This window comes from Sinocyclocheilus grahami, unplaced genomic scaffold (assembly GCF_001515645.1).
Source record: "Sinocyclocheilus grahami isolate Dianchi unplaced genomic scaffold, SAMN03320097.WGS_v1.1 scaffold787.1, whole genome shotgun sequence".
NCBI lineage: Eukaryota > Metazoa > Chordata > Actinopteri > Cypriniformes > Cyprinidae > Sinocyclocheilus > Sinocyclocheilus grahami.
Genome location: NW_015505966.1, coordinates 1,120,287 through 1,139,572, shown reverse-complemented (window position 1 = coordinate 1,139,572; position 19,286 = coordinate 1,120,287). Strand labels below are relative to the sequence as shown.

The 19,286-nt window shown below is 38.7% G+C and overlaps 1 protein-coding gene across 3 annotated transcripts in view; it reads right to left on the bottom strand.

The window, feature by feature from the left end:
* The window catches only part of LOC107561696 (transmembrane protein 260-like), a 77,778-nt gene that overhangs the window by 37,029 nt on the left and 21,463 nt on the right, over nucleotides 1-19,286 (bottom strand). Inside the window, exons 8-17 of one of the 3 annotated variants that reach the window (XR_001605889.1) lie at nucleotides 18,735-18,821; nucleotides 17,649-17,757; nucleotides 17,386-17,558; nucleotides 14,675-14,846; nucleotides 14,432-14,571; nucleotides 13,420-13,596; nucleotides 11,617-11,670; nucleotides 11,433-11,517; nucleotides 9,399-9,717; nucleotides 8,801-9,296 (exon numbers count right to left, since the gene is read on the bottom strand). Coding sequence is in view for 1 of the 3 variants with exons in the window: in XM_016246171.1 (XP_016101657.1) it covers nucleotides 9,463-9,717; nucleotides 11,433-11,517; nucleotides 11,617-11,670; nucleotides 13,420-13,596; nucleotides 14,432-14,571; nucleotides 14,675-14,846; nucleotides 17,386-17,558; nucleotides 17,649-17,757; nucleotides 18,735-18,821 (1,252 nt within the window). In the remaining 2 variants the exon portion in view is untranslated. Of the gene's footprint in view, nucleotides 1-8,800; nucleotides 9,718-11,432; nucleotides 11,518-11,616; nucleotides 11,671-13,419; nucleotides 13,597-14,431; nucleotides 14,572-14,674; nucleotides 14,847-17,385; nucleotides 17,559-17,648; nucleotides 17,758-18,734; nucleotides 18,822-19,286 lie in introns of those variants that run through there. The other 2 variants (XR_001605890.1, XM_016246171.1) reach the window with 2 other exon arrangements.

The window sequence follows — 19,286 nt, the reverse complement described above, 5'->3', positions numbered from 1 at the left end:
TGAAACAGCATTACACACCGCGGCCTTGAGTGAGCGGAGGCCGGAGGCCTAGAGTGAGCCGCGGCCTAGAGTATGCAGAGGCCGGCTTGAGTGAGCAGAGGCGGATGGGCTTGAGAATGGCATGGCCGGTGGATTTGACGAAGGAGCGTCCGGCGGGTTTGCAGCAACCACAAGTGACGACCCCGGGCTGGACTCCACTTCGTCCACGGTGAAAGCCAATCCGGCAATCCACAACGCGAAGTTGATGTATTTCCTCAGTGACCAGCTCCAGGCATGACGAAGCGGATATCATCCTCTTTTGGAAGGCCAACCAAAGTAGTTTAGTACGAAACACAGTGCCTTCACGACATTGCGGCGGCGGCAACAACAATACTACAGCGAGAATAAAAGTTACGCCGCCTTTCTTTGCATGAACATTTGGGCGGCATTATGCAAATCTTCCCACATCGTGACGTAGACATGTGGGGGCGTGTTAGAACGAGCCGTTTTTTTTGGTAGGCGTGGTTGACTCTTAACTTTTATAAAGAATATTTCCTTGGATTTGAGACTTTAGTTTTTGCAACTTTACAGATCTTCTTCATGCACCAAGAGCTTGTAACACTCCAAAGAGAAAGGAAAAATTGCATCATATGACCCCTTTAAACCTTGCCCCAATGCCTCCATACAATCAACAATTGATGGATAGAACAAGCAACCGCCCAACTTTTATGAACTGGCCGTCATAAACAATAAAAGTTACGCCGCCTTTCTTTGCATGAACATTTGGGCGGCATTATGCAAATCTTCCCACATCGTGACGTAGACATGTGGGGGCGTGTTAGAACGAGCCGTTTTTTTTGGTAGGCGTGGTTGACTCTTAACTTTTATAAAGAATATTTCCTTGGATTTGAGACTTTAGTTTTTGCAACTTTACAGATCTTCTTCATGCACCAAGAGCTTGTAACACTCCAAAGAGAAAGGAAAAATTGCATCATATGACCCCTTTAAACCTTGCCCCAATGCCTCCATACAATCAACAATTGATGGATAGAACAAGCAACCGCCCAACTTTTATGAACTGGCCGTCATAAACGACTGAGGATCACACACTACCAGACTTTCAAGTCATTCCGAACACAACAAACTCACACAGAAACATGTGATTTGTTGCTAGGAGACATGACAAACAAAAACAATGTGTTCTAAAATCAGCTCAAAACATCAAACGTTTGTTATCCACTAATTGGATGAAATCATAGTCTGAAGCAAAACAAAATCATAGTCTGTGACCATCATACACTAAGCGATTTACTATGAACTCGGTCAACTCAAATCTGAAAACTGGCTCTGACCTTCGGCAACTAGCGTCAACTTGTCTAGACTGTAGTGTATTCCGGCCTTAAGTTGCTCTGTTTTACGCCGGTTTCAGACTGGTTTCACACTACAAGCATGAGCACATATTTTGGATTCACACTACAAGCATGGGTGCATATTTTGTCTGGGGTGCATGTTAACAAATGAGTGCGAATGCGAATTCCTGTGTTGGCAAACTTTTAAGACTTTAAAACTTTGAAGTTTATAACTAACCAACTTCTAGAAACAAATTTATAGCTGTCTTTGTAAAGAAATATGTAGCTTTGGAGCCGCTGCTGTGATGCTGTACAAACGCTTCCAGTGTGAATAATCTCGCGAGCCTGCAGCTGCAGTGACGATGTAGTTACGCTGATGTGAAGCTGACGCGAAGCTAACGCGAAGCTCAAGCTTGCGGTGTGAAACCGGTGTTAGGCTAACTCATCAGTTTATAACTTAACCAATGGCATTGAGTTTAGTATAGCATGGACCATATGAACAACTGAAAATGGTGAAACCTTTTTGGAAACAATCATTTTAGAGCCTAGTGGTAGAGAAATTACACACAGTGGCTTTAAATAGTTTAAGCTTTTCAAATAATTGGTAGTTCTGTAAGTGTAGATATATAGGAATCAGGCGGTCACCCACACATCTGGTCTAAAATGTGTCTGCCAGACCAATGTTCCACATGCTCGCTAACACACACACACACACACACACTCTATCTCCTATGGAATTATATCCTGCAGCTTTGAAATCAGACACAGATAGGTGATCAATACAACCCATTAGTGGCCATTGACACACTCTCACCTTCAGACACACTTATGCCTGCTGACACACACATCGAGCATGAGACACTTTGAAGACTTGCACCAATGCTCTGCAGTGAATCTAGATCCCAGTGTGTCTTCTGTTGAGTTCAGTGTGGGAAAGTATTAGTGTTTTTACTTAACTGTTTATTATCTCATATTTCGCCACAAGATTTCTGGTAAGTGGGGAAATGACATGAACGGTTTTAGAAATGTCTCAACTAAAACTATTTCAAATAACATTATATATATATATGAACCTCAAATGAAGATAATATTTGTACTTACAAATAATATTTGTACTAAAATTTCTTTTAATTTAAAATGAACCATTGAGTGTTATTAAAAATTATGAAAAAAATGAATGTTGATAAACCCAAATATTGATGTCAACATTATTATATAACAAAAAAGTCCATTAATACGTTATGTGCCATCCACCATGGTATATGTTAATATACAGTTTGTAAGTATACAGTATATAAGCTTATACATCTATATATTTGCATATATTTTTGTGCCAGCGAAAACATTGGGTTCAGGCTGATGTCACATAGAAATTAAAAAGAAACAATTACAAAAACAGAATGCATTATACAAACACTTTGCATTACCCAAAAGCAATCAACCCAGCATACACACCTAACCACTGTTAATCCTCTAGACACTAGAAAGCACACACATGCACAAACACACGCACGCAGCAGACACACACACTCAGCATCACTGTTTATCACTCCAACCCAGGCCACCAACACCCGTCAGTCTAATTCCGTTTGTCTGTTTAGATTCGTTTTGCTTTAATCTCTTCTTGTTTGTGCACATCTGCGAGAGCGACTGCACGAGAGAAGGGGGAGGGGCCGTGATTGGTGAAAATGAGTGACAACAAGGGGTAGAAAGGAAACAGGTATTAGAAGAGAGAGCACACTATTTGGGCATGGTACCATAGTATTATACCATAGTAATATTATGTTTTTCAACAGGTAACACCATTATTTGAGATACCAATACCATGGTACAGTATTATAATAATCATTCAGTACCATAGTAGTTATAGTTAACCCTCTCATGCAAGAGGTCCATTACAGCGCATAAGTCTTAAAAAGCCATTTTTTCCATCACGGTCTGATGCTACAGTCAAATCACCATGGTTGATTACCATTGACCTTTTCCCATAATTCTATGATTGTCCTGTTTACTGTATATTTCATGTTTTTCGACATCAAAATTCAAAGCAGCTGACGAAACTGGTGACAAACCAATTATCTCTGGAATATTTACTAACATCCCAGCTAACAAAATTTTTTGTTAAAGTTCCCATTTTTTAAAAGTTTGAAAAACTTTTTTTTTTTTGCGAACATAATTTCGCAAATGTTAGCTTTGAATGTTCTCAGAACGTTCTGAAGCAAGTAGTAACATTTAAAAAAATATTAGACGAACATCCAACTAAATGTTTCAGAAAAAAAATCCATGAATTATGTATGTTTTTGTGCATTTTAAGACCAGATAACTTTGAACAAACTTTTTGTTTAAGTGAAAGAATGTTCATAACTTTTTAGAGCCTTGCCAGAACGTTCCCTGTTAGATGGTATCATCTTTTGTAGTAGACAGATGTGTAACTCTCTCAAAATCTTTTATTTCCTTCTAAAAATATATATTTTTAAGTATCCTTTATGTAGACAGGACCTTTGACAGAAACATCAAAGGGATATAAAAGTACCATGCTATTACCATCTAATTGCATCACCGTCCTATGGTACCAACACAGCATATTACTAGAGAAACGAGTGTAAGCGGGACAACAAGTGAGAGCAAGACATAGAGAAAGACTGTAAATGTACAGAACTCTCATTCAGCTCATTTTCTGTTCAAACCCATGTCTGAAACTGAAAAACAGATGGAGAACAGTAGGAACGGATGGGGCAAGAGATCAGAGGAGAGTCCATTCTGCACCACTTCAGCATGCCGAATTCCCTCCTCCTCCACAAGGGCAAGAAAGACAGATCTTACCAGGATGAGGTCTTTTGAGGCAGGCGCTGAGAGCCGCAGCCAGGCCTTCGGGCTCTGGAAGTCTCTCCAGTCAGTCACACAACCCATAGCACACAGGCTTCACCACCAACACAACATTACAGGCCTCTTACACAGCATTACAGCACATCGTATTATCCCGCTCAACTCTCTTCATTAGCCCAATTGGATCCTGGGATTTCCATTTGTAAATGGGGAGCTTTTTAGATTAGCCGGTGTCTGCCCATTATGAAACATTTTTCCAATGTTCCCCCAATACTGCGATTAGCTCCTGTCTGTCAGGGTGGAAATGTAAACTTTTCAAAACGTGATTAAGCCCTTCACAAATATTTTCCACAAGAAATCATGAAAAAGTGTCAACCAAGCAATCCCTGATTAAATGTTTGTTGCAATATGATTTGTAAACCAATGAAACTACAGTATGCTGTAACCTTCTAACTTAATCCATTGATTTACCATCAACAGGGCTGTAATGAACAAGCTGGACTTGGTATTTCATTAAAACATGCTGTTTGGATCCAAACATGATTTGATATTCTGACAGTTTAGAGGAATAATTCATCTTAAAATTAAAATTCATTTTCCCATTCCACTGTAATTTTTAAATGTCATTCGCACTCCCACAAATTCAAACTACCACTTGTTATTCACAGAATCTGCAGTCTGTCCTTCACAAAAAAGTTATCATATGGCTTGAAATTTACAGCACTCAGGTTGTATGGACTACCTTTACACTGTGAGATAACCCAAATCCAGGTGAACATTCCAAATCCATTTGCACTGTTATAAGAATTAGGAAAAGCACCAAATATAGTGCAGACATACACTGAATATAATGGGCTCTCTTTGAATATGGTGTATCGTGCTGCTCTTTTGGGAACTTTGGGTGAACTAACCCTTCAAGATCCAATAATTTAGCATCATAGAGCTAGAAAGGTGCTACAACATGACTTATGAATTAGAAACAATTGAAATTCATTATAGGCCAGTAAATTAAAGAAAACATACTTGATATTACAGCTACATGTGGATATTGCTTCTCTCTCTCAGTGGATGGCGGCTGTGCCTCTTCCTCAGGCATGCATTCACAGCCACAGATGCAAGGGGATGCAAGCACATCGAGACAGCAAATTATGAAAATGTGGATCTGCGTCCTCAATGGCGTCGCACTCCTTTAATGTGGCACAAAATTAGAACCGGAGGGAGAAGGAAGACAGGTCCGTTTAATTGGAAACACTGCTCTGGGCACATACACAAACACACATCCACTCACTTAGAGCAACTCATCACATGAAAGGTAAGATATCATCTCACCCTTTCTGAGGGTTTCTTCTGTACAATGAGACATCCTTTTTCAGAGCCTGCGGGCATTCATAAAGGTGTTTAATTTGTGAGTTTACCTCACCATTATTTAAATAGATCTACACAAGTATCAGAAAATGAGGCTATTCTACGTTGTTAAGCTACAAAGCTAAAGGATCTTTTATGAAACGGCTGCTGGTCATAGTGTCTTTAGTCTCTTTTGATATTGCAAAAGGATCACAATGGTCTTATCACACTGTGACCTGTTGTTCAGTTGAACAAATGATTGAGTGTAGACAGATGTTATATAAGCTGTACTTAAACAGCATTTATGAGTGATGCAAGTTCTACAATACAAGTTCCTAAACCGTTCTAGGCATTTATGAAATACATCAATCCCAAGATGTCCATGGTAGCCATGTTTTGGCAGCTCTAGTCTTGTTACTAGGAGGTCCAAAGAAGGTTGTGTTGTATATGGTAAGGTCCTCTGTGGTACTGTTCAACCCTACTCCTGTGAGGGCCACTGTCCTGAAGACTTTAACTCCAACCCTAATCAAACACACCTGATCAAGGTCTTCAGGATTATTATAAAACAGGGGTATCCAAGCCTGTTCCTTGAGGACCACTGTCCTGCAGAGTTTGAGGTACAAACCCACTTATACACACCCGAACCAGTTAATCAAGGTATTCAGACTCACTAGAAACTTCCAGGCAAGTGTGTTTGGAGCTGGTTGGAGCTAAGCTCAAATCTGTGTGCACATTTTATAAATGAGGCCCCAGGTGTTTAAAAACTCTGGTCTATTCTTTGGGCACCAGGGAGAAGGACCTGCCTATAGTACAGTATACAAATATTGTCCCAGGACCTGTAAACTTAAGTTATGGGCCTTCTCTAAACCTTCAGAGCTGGTAGGAGCAACTTACGGTGGTGAGAGAAAGTATCAAAATTGATAGAGAGTCAACACACCCCTTGGTGTGGTTCTCTATGCATTATGCAAATTTAATTCAAATTCAGGCGTCTTTTGGCAGTTAAATTGGATGAATAAAGTGACCAAACTCTACATGTTCAGAATAGGATTAAGTGTTCTTGTGGCCACAAGCATTCATCAAAAGGACCCAACCTACTGTCTAGAAGCAGTCCAGCCAGTGGATTCCATTCATCTATTCCCTCAATAGCTCCATGGTTTCATTCTTATTAGGACTTCCCAAAGACACTAGGACCACCACAGATATGAGCCGCTCAGTGTCACCCCCAGGACAGCAGCCAGAGTTTTCATCTCTTCACCCCTCAACCTGCTTCCAACAACCCACCTGAGACACTCAACCACAGCTATGTGAGTCCAGGGCCAGGGATTAAACAAAGGTTCAAGAATCAATCCAGAGAAATGGAGACAGACCCAATCCCTGTTCTCTGCCTAATCCCTCTCATGTCTACTTCCATTGTTCAGAGGTTTATAAAAGAGAGGGATGAGGAGATGGAGAAGGCAGACTTTAGGAAGAGGGATGATGGTGAGATGGTGTGGCACATGAAATGTCTTGGGGATTTAAGGGCTTGTTTGTGGATTAGAAACAGAAGGGTTACATTTGGGCACAGTGAGAAGATGAGGGCCAGGCTGCATCTCTAACAGTGGTTTTGTTCTGACAAACTGATTCAGTAAAAGATGATATTTTGACAATTGATGGGCACCACTGACTTCCATGGTATTTTTTTCCTACTATGGAAGTCAATGGTGTCCATCAACTGTTTGGATACATTTTTCAAAATATCTTCTTTTGTGTTCAACAGAAGAAAGAAACTCATACAGGTTTGGAACAAGTGGAGGGTGAGTAAATGATGATAGAATGTTCATTCTGGAAGTGAACTTATCCTTTAAGGTATTTGTAAGGATTTAAGGATATCTAGAAACTTACAAGCAGGTGTGGTTGAGCAAGTTGGAGCTAGACTCTGCAGGAAGGTGGCCCTCCAGGAGCAAAACTGGACAGCCCTCATACCCATCACACAAAAATGTGCCAGTTAAGTCACCGACTGACTGGACAGTGAGGCAGCAAGACAGCAGCCTTCATTTTCAGACACAGCTCTCTAAACAAAGAGCGATCTTCCACACTGGACAAGTTTAATTTCCTCCAGTCTGTAATGTGACATGCACATTATAGCCAATTTCACATAGTGTGTCTCCATCCCTTCCACCCTCCTCTGCGGGCCTCCATCCCTTCCTCCTCTCCCTCATCAAGAGGAAGTAGAGGAGATTGGCCCAGCAGCTAAAGCCCCCTTTTCAGGCCTGCCGCTGGCGAGGTCTATCGGCAAAGCACAGGGAGTGGAGGTGTCGCTTCTGCTATGGCATTTCGGACAGTATCTACTTCTCTCCGGGTGCGGAGGAGAAAGGAGAAACAGAGAGGGTATTATCAGGGAGGGATGAGAGCAGCGAAGGCATTTTTGTCTTTTTATTCCCCTCCTAAGCCTCAGGCTTTGCTCCCAATCCGATTGGTTGATACAGCCAGGGATGTAAATGAAATGCAAAGAGGAATAAGGCTGGCTTCCCATGTTATGAGTGTGTGTGTGCGCAAACTGCACTGCTCTCTTTGGCTCTTTTTCAGGGTTTACCATTCATGGGCCTCTCTTACCTTCCCTGTTTTGTCTCCAAGTCCCTGTGCTGCGATTTCATTTCTGTCTTGACAGTGTCCATTCGTCTCTTTCTAGCACTTCCTGTCTAATTCTGTCTAACTATGTACTTATTACTTCTCGCTTACTTGTCTTTGCTCCCTCTCCCTGGCTGGGTTCTCAGCTCTTATCTGTTCAGGCACCCCACATTCCAGTGTTGCCGTGGCTCCCTGCCTGCATCCACGGTCACGGCGATTCCATGGGTTCACACAATCCCTCAGATGAGAGAGAGGAAAAAACAGGGACAGGGAGTGACGGAGAGAAAGCAGCTCAGTGGAAGAAGAGATGAATGTACATGAGAAAAGGAGACATTATATATTGTGATAAGGTGTAGCTGACATTCTGAACTCAGGATGAAACCATGCTTCATGAATACAAAAAGCTGATTGTAGCTGCTCTTAGGACACACATTTTACATTGATCATCCAGTGACCACAAATCACAGTATCAAAATTGTTTATATTAACAAAAATTCAATCAGAATTTATAATTTTATAATCGTTTAAAATCAAACAATAGTTGGCAGACTCCCTAGGGTTTGTGTCTCCTCTGTATTAAATATAATTCAAAGCTGTTTTGAGAGATAGACAAAGCAGAAAAAAAAACAGGGAAAAGAACGCAGTATTTTCAAATCTGTCCCAGATTAATGGGTCATTCTTAATCTCTCATGGTTGTGCCCAAATTTACCCCCCACCCCCCTCAATCTCAGTCTGAGACCTTTGTGATCCTAAAGTGAGAGCGAGAGATGCATGACAGCGGGGGCAAAAAGGATAATTATTCAAAAAAGAGAGAAGAAGAGAGAGATGGGGAGAGGTGGAATGAGTGGTTCTGGACACCTTTGATCATCAGCTCAACGGATATTAACATACTGAAAGTGTGAAAATTTTATTACAAAAGACACACACAAACGCAGTAAATTCTATTAGAGTTCCACTTCAGATTCGGTTCAGAAGATTGTGTCCCTTTACCTTCACTGTTGAGGAAATATAATTAATTCCTATAATCAACCAATATATTATCTTGTTAATGAAATAATGTCTGTCATCTAAATGAACAGCTAACTCTGATGTTTCAATGATGCGGTTATGAATAGAAGATATCAGTATAAAACTCATGTTCTGACATTGGTCCATTTTAACATTTTGAGTCCATTTTACTTTGAGAAGAATCTGTGTGTTGGCAAAATACAGGTTAAACGTCAGTTAGAGTCTACAGATACACCTGCACGGTCTTTAAATTTTGTATTTTATATTTGCTATCTTCCCTCTTACCTTCTTGTGCTATTTACACCTGAAGGCTCTCTGTGTTGTTTCAGAAAATTTATGTCACTTCCTGTCAACCCTTCTGTCTGTCTCTGAGTTTGTCTCGCTCTTTCCTGAGATGTGTGATAATGGAGCGGATGGCTTTGCTCTGGGGATCGGTGGGTTCTCTCTGAAGGTAGCGACTGAAGTGGCGGATGCTGCGACTCAGGAGGGAATCCAGACCATGACCTCTGCCTCCTGATCGCAGCAGACGTTCTGCGGCAAGAGCCAGGTTCTTATCCCAGTTTGCTGGGTAGTCTACCTGGGCATCCACTATATGACAATACAGCTGTCAATAAAAGAAGACCACAGAGTTTTGAAAATTTGTATAATAAAAGGCAAAGATATAGACTTGAAAATACAATATTTAATATATTTTAAAAGAGACTTGAAACTTAAAACTCAACATTTAACATAAATGATAGAAAACATCAAATATGATATTTTAAAGAACTGCATTTAGTCTACAAATAATTATACGTGATACATCATGCTGACAAACTAGATTTGCATTTCCTTAAGGAAATAGCAGAACTTGCAAGGTAACAAAAGAAAGTGTTAAAGGTTTTAGGTAAGCTTTGGTTTTAGGCTTTGATTCTGTGTATAATGTTGCACTAGAGCCGCTTTCATGACGCTCACTCTGCGTCTTGTTTTTTGTTGTTAAAAACAAACTGCTGTCGGTTGAATTTTGGATAGCGAACATTCTATAATAGTATGCCAATGAGAGATTTTCAATCTTCAAACTTAAATAAAATGGCACTCTCTAAACAGAGTATGTTCAAACAATTAATTACAAAAACTGTTAAAGGGGTCATATGATGCTGCTAAAAAGGACATTATTTTGTGTATTTGGTGTAATGCAATGTGTTTATGCGGTTTAAGGTTAAAAAACACATTATTTTCCATATAATGTACATTATTGTTTCTCCTCTATGCCCCGCCTTTCTGAAACGCGTAGATTTTTACAAAGCTCATCGTTCTAAAAAAGCGAGGTGTGCTCTGATTGGCCAGCTATCCAGTGCATTGTGATTGGCCAAATGCCTCAAGCGTGTGACGGAAATGTTACGCCCCTTAACATACTGTGATGCTGTCTCCCAGCAGGATGAGACAAAACCAGTAAAACCCATTACAAATTAGGCATTTGTTGCAGCCAGTGGGGACATAATTACTGATTATAATGACTTATACTGTCTTTTTACGCGTTGCGTATCGCGCTGCGTAAACATAAAACCATGTCTGCATTTGTGATCGGAGAAATAACAAACAACAAGCCTACTCTACACTGCTCAAAACTCACCGTTTCAATCGTCAGTGGCAAATTATTTAAATATAAAAAACGTACTTACAGGCTGTGAGTCAGAAGCGCCAGACTGTCCATGCAAAGTTGGAACTGCCCAACTTTATAGAAACAGCCTTTGTGCCACAGACGCATTGTAGGCTACTGGTTTAGGAAACAGTCCTCATCCTCCATAAAATGCTCTGCACACATCTGAATATTTGGGTTGAACTGTTCTGGAACAGTGTTGTAAATACAACTTAACCACTGATTTCTAGTTGTGTCCTCTTTTGGAAGACCAAACAAAGTAGTTTCGCTTTCACAACAAAACACACAGCGCCTTCACGACATGCCGGCAGCAACAATACTAGAGCGAGAATCAAAGGTAAGCCTTCTTTCTTTGCGTGAGCATTTGGGCGGCGTTATGCAAATCTTCCCACATAGTGATGTAGATATGTGGGAGCGTGTTAGAACGAGCTGTTATAGGTAGGCGTGGTTGACGCTTAACTTTTATAAAGAATATCTTGTTGGATTTGAGACTTTAGTCTTCGCAACATTACAGATCTTCTTTATGCACCAAGAGCTTGTAACACTTCAAAGAGAAAGGAAAAATTTAAATCGCATCATATGACCCATTTAATAATAAAAAAGTAGAATACAATTAAAATATGTATTGAAAGCTGCATTGCAAGCACTGCAATTCCAAAAAAGGCTATTGTATTCCTCACATTGTAAGAAAGCTCATAGAGACGGGCCTGCTGTTCCTTCTCCATGTTCTCAGCCAGGTCAAACAGGAAAAAAGCTGTCTTCATCCTAAAAAGTGATGGAATAAAAGCACCTAAGTATACATTTGTAGCTATATATGGAGGTTTGGCAAAGATACAGTGATAAGAGCCGTAACCTGTGCATTACCTGGCCTGCCACATTTCCTCATTGGCAACTCTCTCCCAGGAGCCAGGGTGGAAGCTGACAGGGTGGAATAAACATAAAAATGTAATTTAATGTAATTTAATTTGCTGTATGTAGTTAATCTTACTTTCCTAACTGTGTACTTTCTTAAAATAACCAAGTTGTTGATATGTAAAGCGTTATTCTTTATGTATATTCAGATGGTCTTGTTAAGTACGGATTGAAATACAAGTTTAAAACCAGCCAGTAATCCAGCGAATCATATTCTGCATATCTTCAAACCATACAACAGCTGATCTTCAACCTCGCCTGTCTTTGGAAGCTCTCTCTGTGGTGAACGACCCATATATTTTTGCATTTCTTCCTTTCCACTACATCGCTCATAAACGTGCGGCCTCTCCTTCAAAGGAATATTTTAGCGTGTGACTTCCCCGCTAATATTTGGCTGGCAGGCAGGGATGGACACGCTTGTAGTGAGTGAGAGGAGAGTAATGTCACACCATTCAACCCCGATTAACTTGCTGAATACCAGCCGGCTGCAGAGAGCCTCAGTGCTGGAGACTAGAACTAATTTCACTTTATGCACAGATATTGACATGCCGCAGTTTAGAAAGTCATTAGGGTGGGGTCAGCGGACTAATAACGACTTTGAAGCTGGAAACGGAGGCTGTCTGCACAGCATGGAGTCAGAGCAGTGTTTAAGTGCACTTTAATATAGGCGAGGACCAAATAATTTCAATGGGTTGCACGAGATATAAAATAGTGCTGGGGTGCACCTGGTAAGGATGCTCAGAGTAGTGATGAACCTAAAGGTACATTGAGTAGTATCATCTCAAACATTTATTTACATGTCCATTTATTTCATCACATGCTTAATTTGATCTCATCTGGCACATGCTTAATTTTATCAGCATGTGTAGACACTTGGAATAGAATCCATTACCTTAGCGTTGCTAACCGCATGCTATACAAGTATACTGTCCTTCAAAGGCAACACGATGAGCTGACATCGAGAAAAATGGATTCAAAGTTTCTGAATTGAATTTTGATTAATTTCATATCAAATCTTCTTACATTTCTACAAAACCTGAAACATGTTGCTCCAGGTACATTTTGCTGCACTTTCAGGTGCCACGTCCACAAGAGGCACTATAACTGATATCCTTTTTTTTCTCCCTGTGATGTGGGTTTATTATAACACCCCAGTGTCATGAAAAAACATGACTGTGGGCCAGTTTTTGCAAAATGATGCTGTGCTGCTTGAAGCATGTTTCACAGCACTTTCAAATTGAAATGTCCAGTGACTGGTGCAAACTAGCATGTTTAATTTTCTCCAAAGTGTTTAATGTGAAGAAATTAAAAATGTCCGGTCAGTGGCGTTAAAAGGTTCAATCACGCTCAAGCACCGCTTACACTAAACCCTATCTAGAGCTTTTTTGTGGAGTGACTTGACTCGTGATTCATTGCATCAAAATGTACCAGGTGAGCTACTGAGCAAGTTTACTACATTAAATATGCCATAGATTTGGAGATTATGAGATGCAAACATCAAAATGTATTTGTTTGCCAATCTTGTACTATTGTTAAAGTGTTTTGAGGTCATAACATGCAAGGAACTGTGCCAAAATAAGTCTTTATTTATCAATAATTTGCCTCTCTAATCACACTTTGTGTGAAAATAAGTTAAATCTGTTGTGTTCATTTCAGCTGGAAACATGATAGTCCATTTGTTAACAGAATATATTATGACCTACCAGGCAATATATCACTCCCAAAGTAAACTACAAACATAAGTAACTGTGATACCTGTCATGTGGCTGGCTCCAGTTGTAAAGGTTGAGTGTTTTGTGGGCCCATTTTTCAGGGTCAAATGGGGTTTTGACAGGTACCAACTGCTCACAGACGCCCCAGGGCCAACGAGAGAAACTCCTCTCCCAGCTGGGGTCACCCTCGGTTAGGCCAATACATACAAACACAGGCCTGCTGTAGACAAACCCAGAGCAAAAACTGAGCATCAGTCATAGGTACATAACATCACTTAAAACATAGTTACAGTTCTAAATGAATGGGTAAAACTTCCTGATAACATTCATTATGTTTTACAGGTGTTTAGTTAATGTACATTCAAATAGACAATTAAGTTGTGATTCATATATAGTTAATATTAAAGGTACATAAATCATGTGTTATATAATGTAACATTGCTTGTTGTTATGTTATAATGTTACTAATGAACATTATTATAAAGTGCTGCTATAGAGAGTTTTACTTCTGTTCGTTGCCAAACAATATGTTTAATAAAACTCCCCAAGGAAACCAAGTAAAATGATTAGATTTATACTTTCATTCTCTGCATAATCCAGCAAGAAGGAACAAAAACTCTAAAGAGTAGAGTATTTTGGAGTAGAACTGAGTAAAAGCTTCTAAGCCTGTCTGTTATGTTAGAGCCAATATAGATTTTTAATCACAGGATACACATGGCAGGAATATAGAAACCGGCTCTCTTAACAAAACAAGCAGGTTGCCGATTGTTTTTTCTCAAGTATTTATTTCTTATTCTCTTTGTTCTGCTTCCCAGGGAAATGACTGTAGTGCTTATTGCCCCCCTCTCAGAGGCCGGGGGCTTTACTTAGGAAATACTGCCGTCTGGTGGAGGGAGGCAGTATAGATGGTTCATTTCTTTTGTATAAGGGGTTACAGATGACATGTAATGGTTTTATATCTCTAATATACACAACTGCAATTTAAATGTCATTTGTAGCATATATATGGAGGGCATATGAATATGAACATAGACCTCTGAGTGTGTGAATCTTACTGCATATTGTGCTTGAGAAACTGCTCAATGCTGAATGTTTTCTTTTCCACGGTGTTGACTGGATCCCACCAGCGCCCAGGAAACGTGACTCCAGGTAAACGCTTCTGGAGTTTTCCCACATACCAGCTATACGTCATCATCTGCATCACACAATACAGGTTTTTACAAGCCATTCAAAACAGAGACAGAGTAGCATGGCTATAGCTGAGATAAATTAGACATGAGTCAGGCTGGATTACGAACCTCCTGGTCAACTAGGCTGAGGTCTGGCCGGAGACCCTGGCAGTAGTGCAGGTAGCGCAGCGTGTTTCCTGGAAGATCACCACGAGTCAGAACCAATGAGCCCTCCGGCAATGACGACACAACCTCACGGGCAAACCTGTCCACGACATCATTACTGCTCTGATCACACTCTCTGTCGACACACACAGATCAAAACACCTTGAAAACACCCAGTATAAAACATGGTATGTAACAATACTGTATGTGCAGTGTTGCTTGAGTTGGAGTCAGGGGTTAAATAGGGCCACAACAGTGTTTTGTATATTTATATACAGCAGTGGTTTTTAAAGTTTTTGATGCTAAGGACCCCAAATTAGTGTTATTATCGTAAACGAAAACTATTAAAACGCATTTGGTAATTGAAATGAACCTGAAATAAAAGGAAATATAAATATTACATGAAAAGCTGAACGTAAACAAAATTTAGAAATATGTTTACGTTGAAGTACAGTAAACAAATGAAAACTAAAACTGAAATAAAAATAAACCTAAATAATAATATATATTAAAAAAATGAATAAAAATGACAAAAGCACATACCAAAATTGCAAAAAAAAAAATATATATAAAAAATATGAAAACTTAAAATAAAACAAAAGCTGATTTAAATATCAATAAAAACTTTGTAATAATTAAAAAATTTAATAGTACACAAATAATATAAAAATAACTGCTGCAAATACGATGATGCTTTTAAGAGGAATAATAAAGCTACACATTTTCTTGTAAAAAAACTGTTCTAAAATGTATTTATACTGTGAGAGAAAAAATGAACTTAATAATTGTAATATTATATTTAAATATGGATTGCTTCAAAATATTGCTCATATTAATGTAATCATGTAAAGACAATATAATTAGTTAGAATAATAACTAGTTTTTATATTGTCATTGCACTAAGGTAAATTTTAATTATTAAAATATGATCTTAAAATATGATCTTAAACATAATATCTTAGGTTAGGTTCATTTTGACAGCAAATATGTGCATATGGTAAATATAAGAAACTGAAGTTTTTGCATGTATGCATATATTTTTTAAATTTAGTGTGATATCTTGCCTAAGACATGATAATTACCACCATATATTTAGTAATTATTGCACCTACAAAATCCTAAATTAGGTCAAAAAAGCCTGTTTGTAAAAGTCTTTAGTGAAAAAAGTCTGTTGTAAAAGCTTTACACAGAGAGTATACCATAATGAAAGTTTGCGAGCTAAAAGTGATCTGAAAGTGATACAAACGTTTGTGAGCTGAGTTTGTGAATGTACCTGCACATTCGTTCACAAATACTTTAACCACATCAGCTGTGAATCCACATCACTTTGAAGAGTTTGCACAAAGAGTAAGGGTGTGTGACATTATTGTTGTTTCAGCTGTTCTGCAGCTATTCTCTGTGAGCAGTGACGAGGTAGAACATCTCTCGGCTGGAATCAGCCTCGGACAGGTGTGATGAGCGCTGACAAGAGCGTCGGTCTCACCATTGATCAAAGCGGAACAGTTTGTGGCAGCGATGTACCAAACCTCAGCGCTCTAATCTACATGACTGCCGTGGCTAGGAGGTCTAATCAAGCACAGAACTCGGCTGCTTTAATCTGCATGACTAGCGTGGCCAGGACAGCTAATCTAGCATAGAGTCAAAGCTGCAGAAGAGTGCAAGAGAGCTTTTGCTTTGATGTGTGCTGAAGCATTGAGGAAATGAAGAATTCAGGGAGTGACTGCCATGGTCTGGAGTATGATCAACCACAAATATACAAATAACATAATGCAGTAATGCACACTGGTAGGCCCACTATATATATATATATATATATATATATATAAATAAAGAGGCAATAAAAGAAGTGATACATGAAAATTCAAAATTATGGTTGTCAATTATACAATTATAAAAACTATTGGACCTAAAAATTTTATCCTTTTGATGATATCCAGTATTCTCATTTTGTAAGAGGAACTATCATTTTAGCCAAACAGCAAAGTATATTACATAAAGAAACAATATAAAATACAATTTATTCCTGTAAAATATAATTTGGTAAAGCTGAATTTTCAGCATCATTACTCCAGTGTTCAGTGCCACATGATCCTTCAGAAATCATTCTAATATGCTGATTTATTGTTCAAGAAACATTTCTTATTATGATCATTATGTTGAAAACAGTTCATATTTTGAGAGAAACCATGATCCTAATTTTACAGAATTATTTGATGAAGTGAATGATCAAAAGAACAGGACTTATTTGGAAAATAAATATTTTGTAACATTTATATAGTATTGTCACTTTTGATCAACTTAATGCATTATTGCTGAACAAAATTATTAATTTCTTCAACAACAAAAAAACCTTACCCCACTTTTGAACAGTAGTATATACTTTACATTTAGACATACACACATGATTTGTGTAAAAAGCCACCTGGGGACACATTTGAGTGAGGACAAAAGCGAATTACCAGAAACCTCCTCATCTTAACACTTTCATACATGAAATATGCTACATTTGTTGTGTTCAATATTGGTTAGCATAATCAGTATGAAAACATAAATATGTATTTTTCAAAGTTATTTAAGGTATTTCGAGACTTTTGTGACCTTGAATTAAAGATGTTTGAAAAGTTTAATATCATCCCCCGGCACCCTGACTATGTGATTGTATCTAAATGGTTTACCCATGGTTTAAGCTGATCATGTGTGAGATGAGGCCTGCAGTGAGTACCCAGGCTCCTGTGTTCCACAGTGTCCCCCAGCCCAGACGGCCATTCAGCCAACACACAGCCCAGCTCAGACCCAGACCAGCCAGAACACACACCCCAGCATCAGCCTGCAGCCAGAAGCGCTCCACCTACATACACACATGTGATATATTCACTGAAGTCAATTTTAAATATCTTACATCATATAAGAAACATATTGTTAGAATTGTATTACTCACCACTCCCAACAGAAGAGGATTCTCGATGTTCAGGTTTGCTCTCCAGGCAAAGAACACAGAGTAGATGCTCACCATGGTCACAATCAACCAGACAAAAACACAGTGCAGTCTGGGGGTCACATATATGCCATTAATTAAAAACGTTGCCATTAGTTAAAAATATTGCCTTTGAATACATTGAAACTACATTTGAAATACAATATGATGTTATTATCTAGTTAATATCTAGTAATGAACATTTCAAATGCAATATGGTTAGCTAATTTGTTGCTTTTTGCTCTGCCGATAATGTGTTACGCAAATGTAATTTCTATGTAACAATATAATAGTACATAATATCAGCAATATTTCAAGCTTTAAGCTTTCAACACCACCTCTCCTCATCAGATTTAGTAGTGCACATTTTTATTTTTTTAATTATTTTATTTTGAAAGAAATTAAAACTTTTCAATTAGCATTAAATATTGTACAAATATTGTTAATTTGCTTTTTTTTAAGAATGAAAACTTTAAAATTAGCATTAAATTGTGTGCTAGTAACATAAGTGACAGTAAAGACATTTATAAATGTTTATAAAATTATTCAAAATTATTACAAAATTACAAAACAGTTATACAAATGTATAAAAAAATATATATTTCAAATTCTGTTCTTTTTTTTAACATTGATAATGATAAGAAAAAAAGCTATTTTAAACTTTTTGCTGTATTTTTGATCACCAGCCTTGGTTAGAAGAGACTACCCAAATCGTGCCAACCCCAAACTTTTGAATGGTAGTCTAAATAAAGTTGAAGTGTTCAACATCTGTGCCACTAGCAGCACCAAATGAAATTGCAAAATGAAAATTAATGTAAATGGCAAAAATGATTATTCCAAACAGGTTTCAGACAAACCAGTAGTTGAGCCAGAAGCTGACATATTTTATAGCACAAAAAAACAGGAGTGACACAACCAGTGTTTACATTTACAGCAGCCTCTGCACATTAAACTGTGATGGAAGAAAACCTACACACTTTAAACTCCTTCAAACTTTTAAATTGTGTGGTTTTGCTTCACTTCAGTGGATCTCATCCAGCTATGTCTTACCTGTTCCATAAAGACAGTAAAATGCCTAGAAGCGTCAGCGCTAGTACTGGGATAGACAGATCATTCACACAGTGATTCCACTGAGCCCTGAGACACAAGAGACACACTTATCAATACATCCACTATGTGTGGTGGACAGAGACTCAAACTAAAAGTGCTGCGAGTGTCTGAATGTTGTTGTTTTTTTTTTTACATCAAGTGCCTGTCTTGTGATAGCCTTCCCTTCTATCTGTCTCTCAAACCCAGTCAATGGCCAATTTCCCTGCTGAAAGAGATAGTGCCCTGCCTGTGCCTTAATACCCATCTCTCTCTGACAGCTTATTTAAGTGTTGTGTGAAAGCGAGTGTGTGAGAGAAGGAGTGTTTGAGCTCCTTATGGCAGGTTTATGCTGTGACATGCTTCTTGTGTACCCTTCTCTGGCTCTCACCTGTCCATCACGCTATGTGGCAGCTGTGGGGGGTGATGGGAAACAGCTGATTGGTACTAGTGGGACATAAAATAAGCTCTCTCTCTGGGGGCATCCAAACGTTTGATGAGGAGCTGAGGAGACAA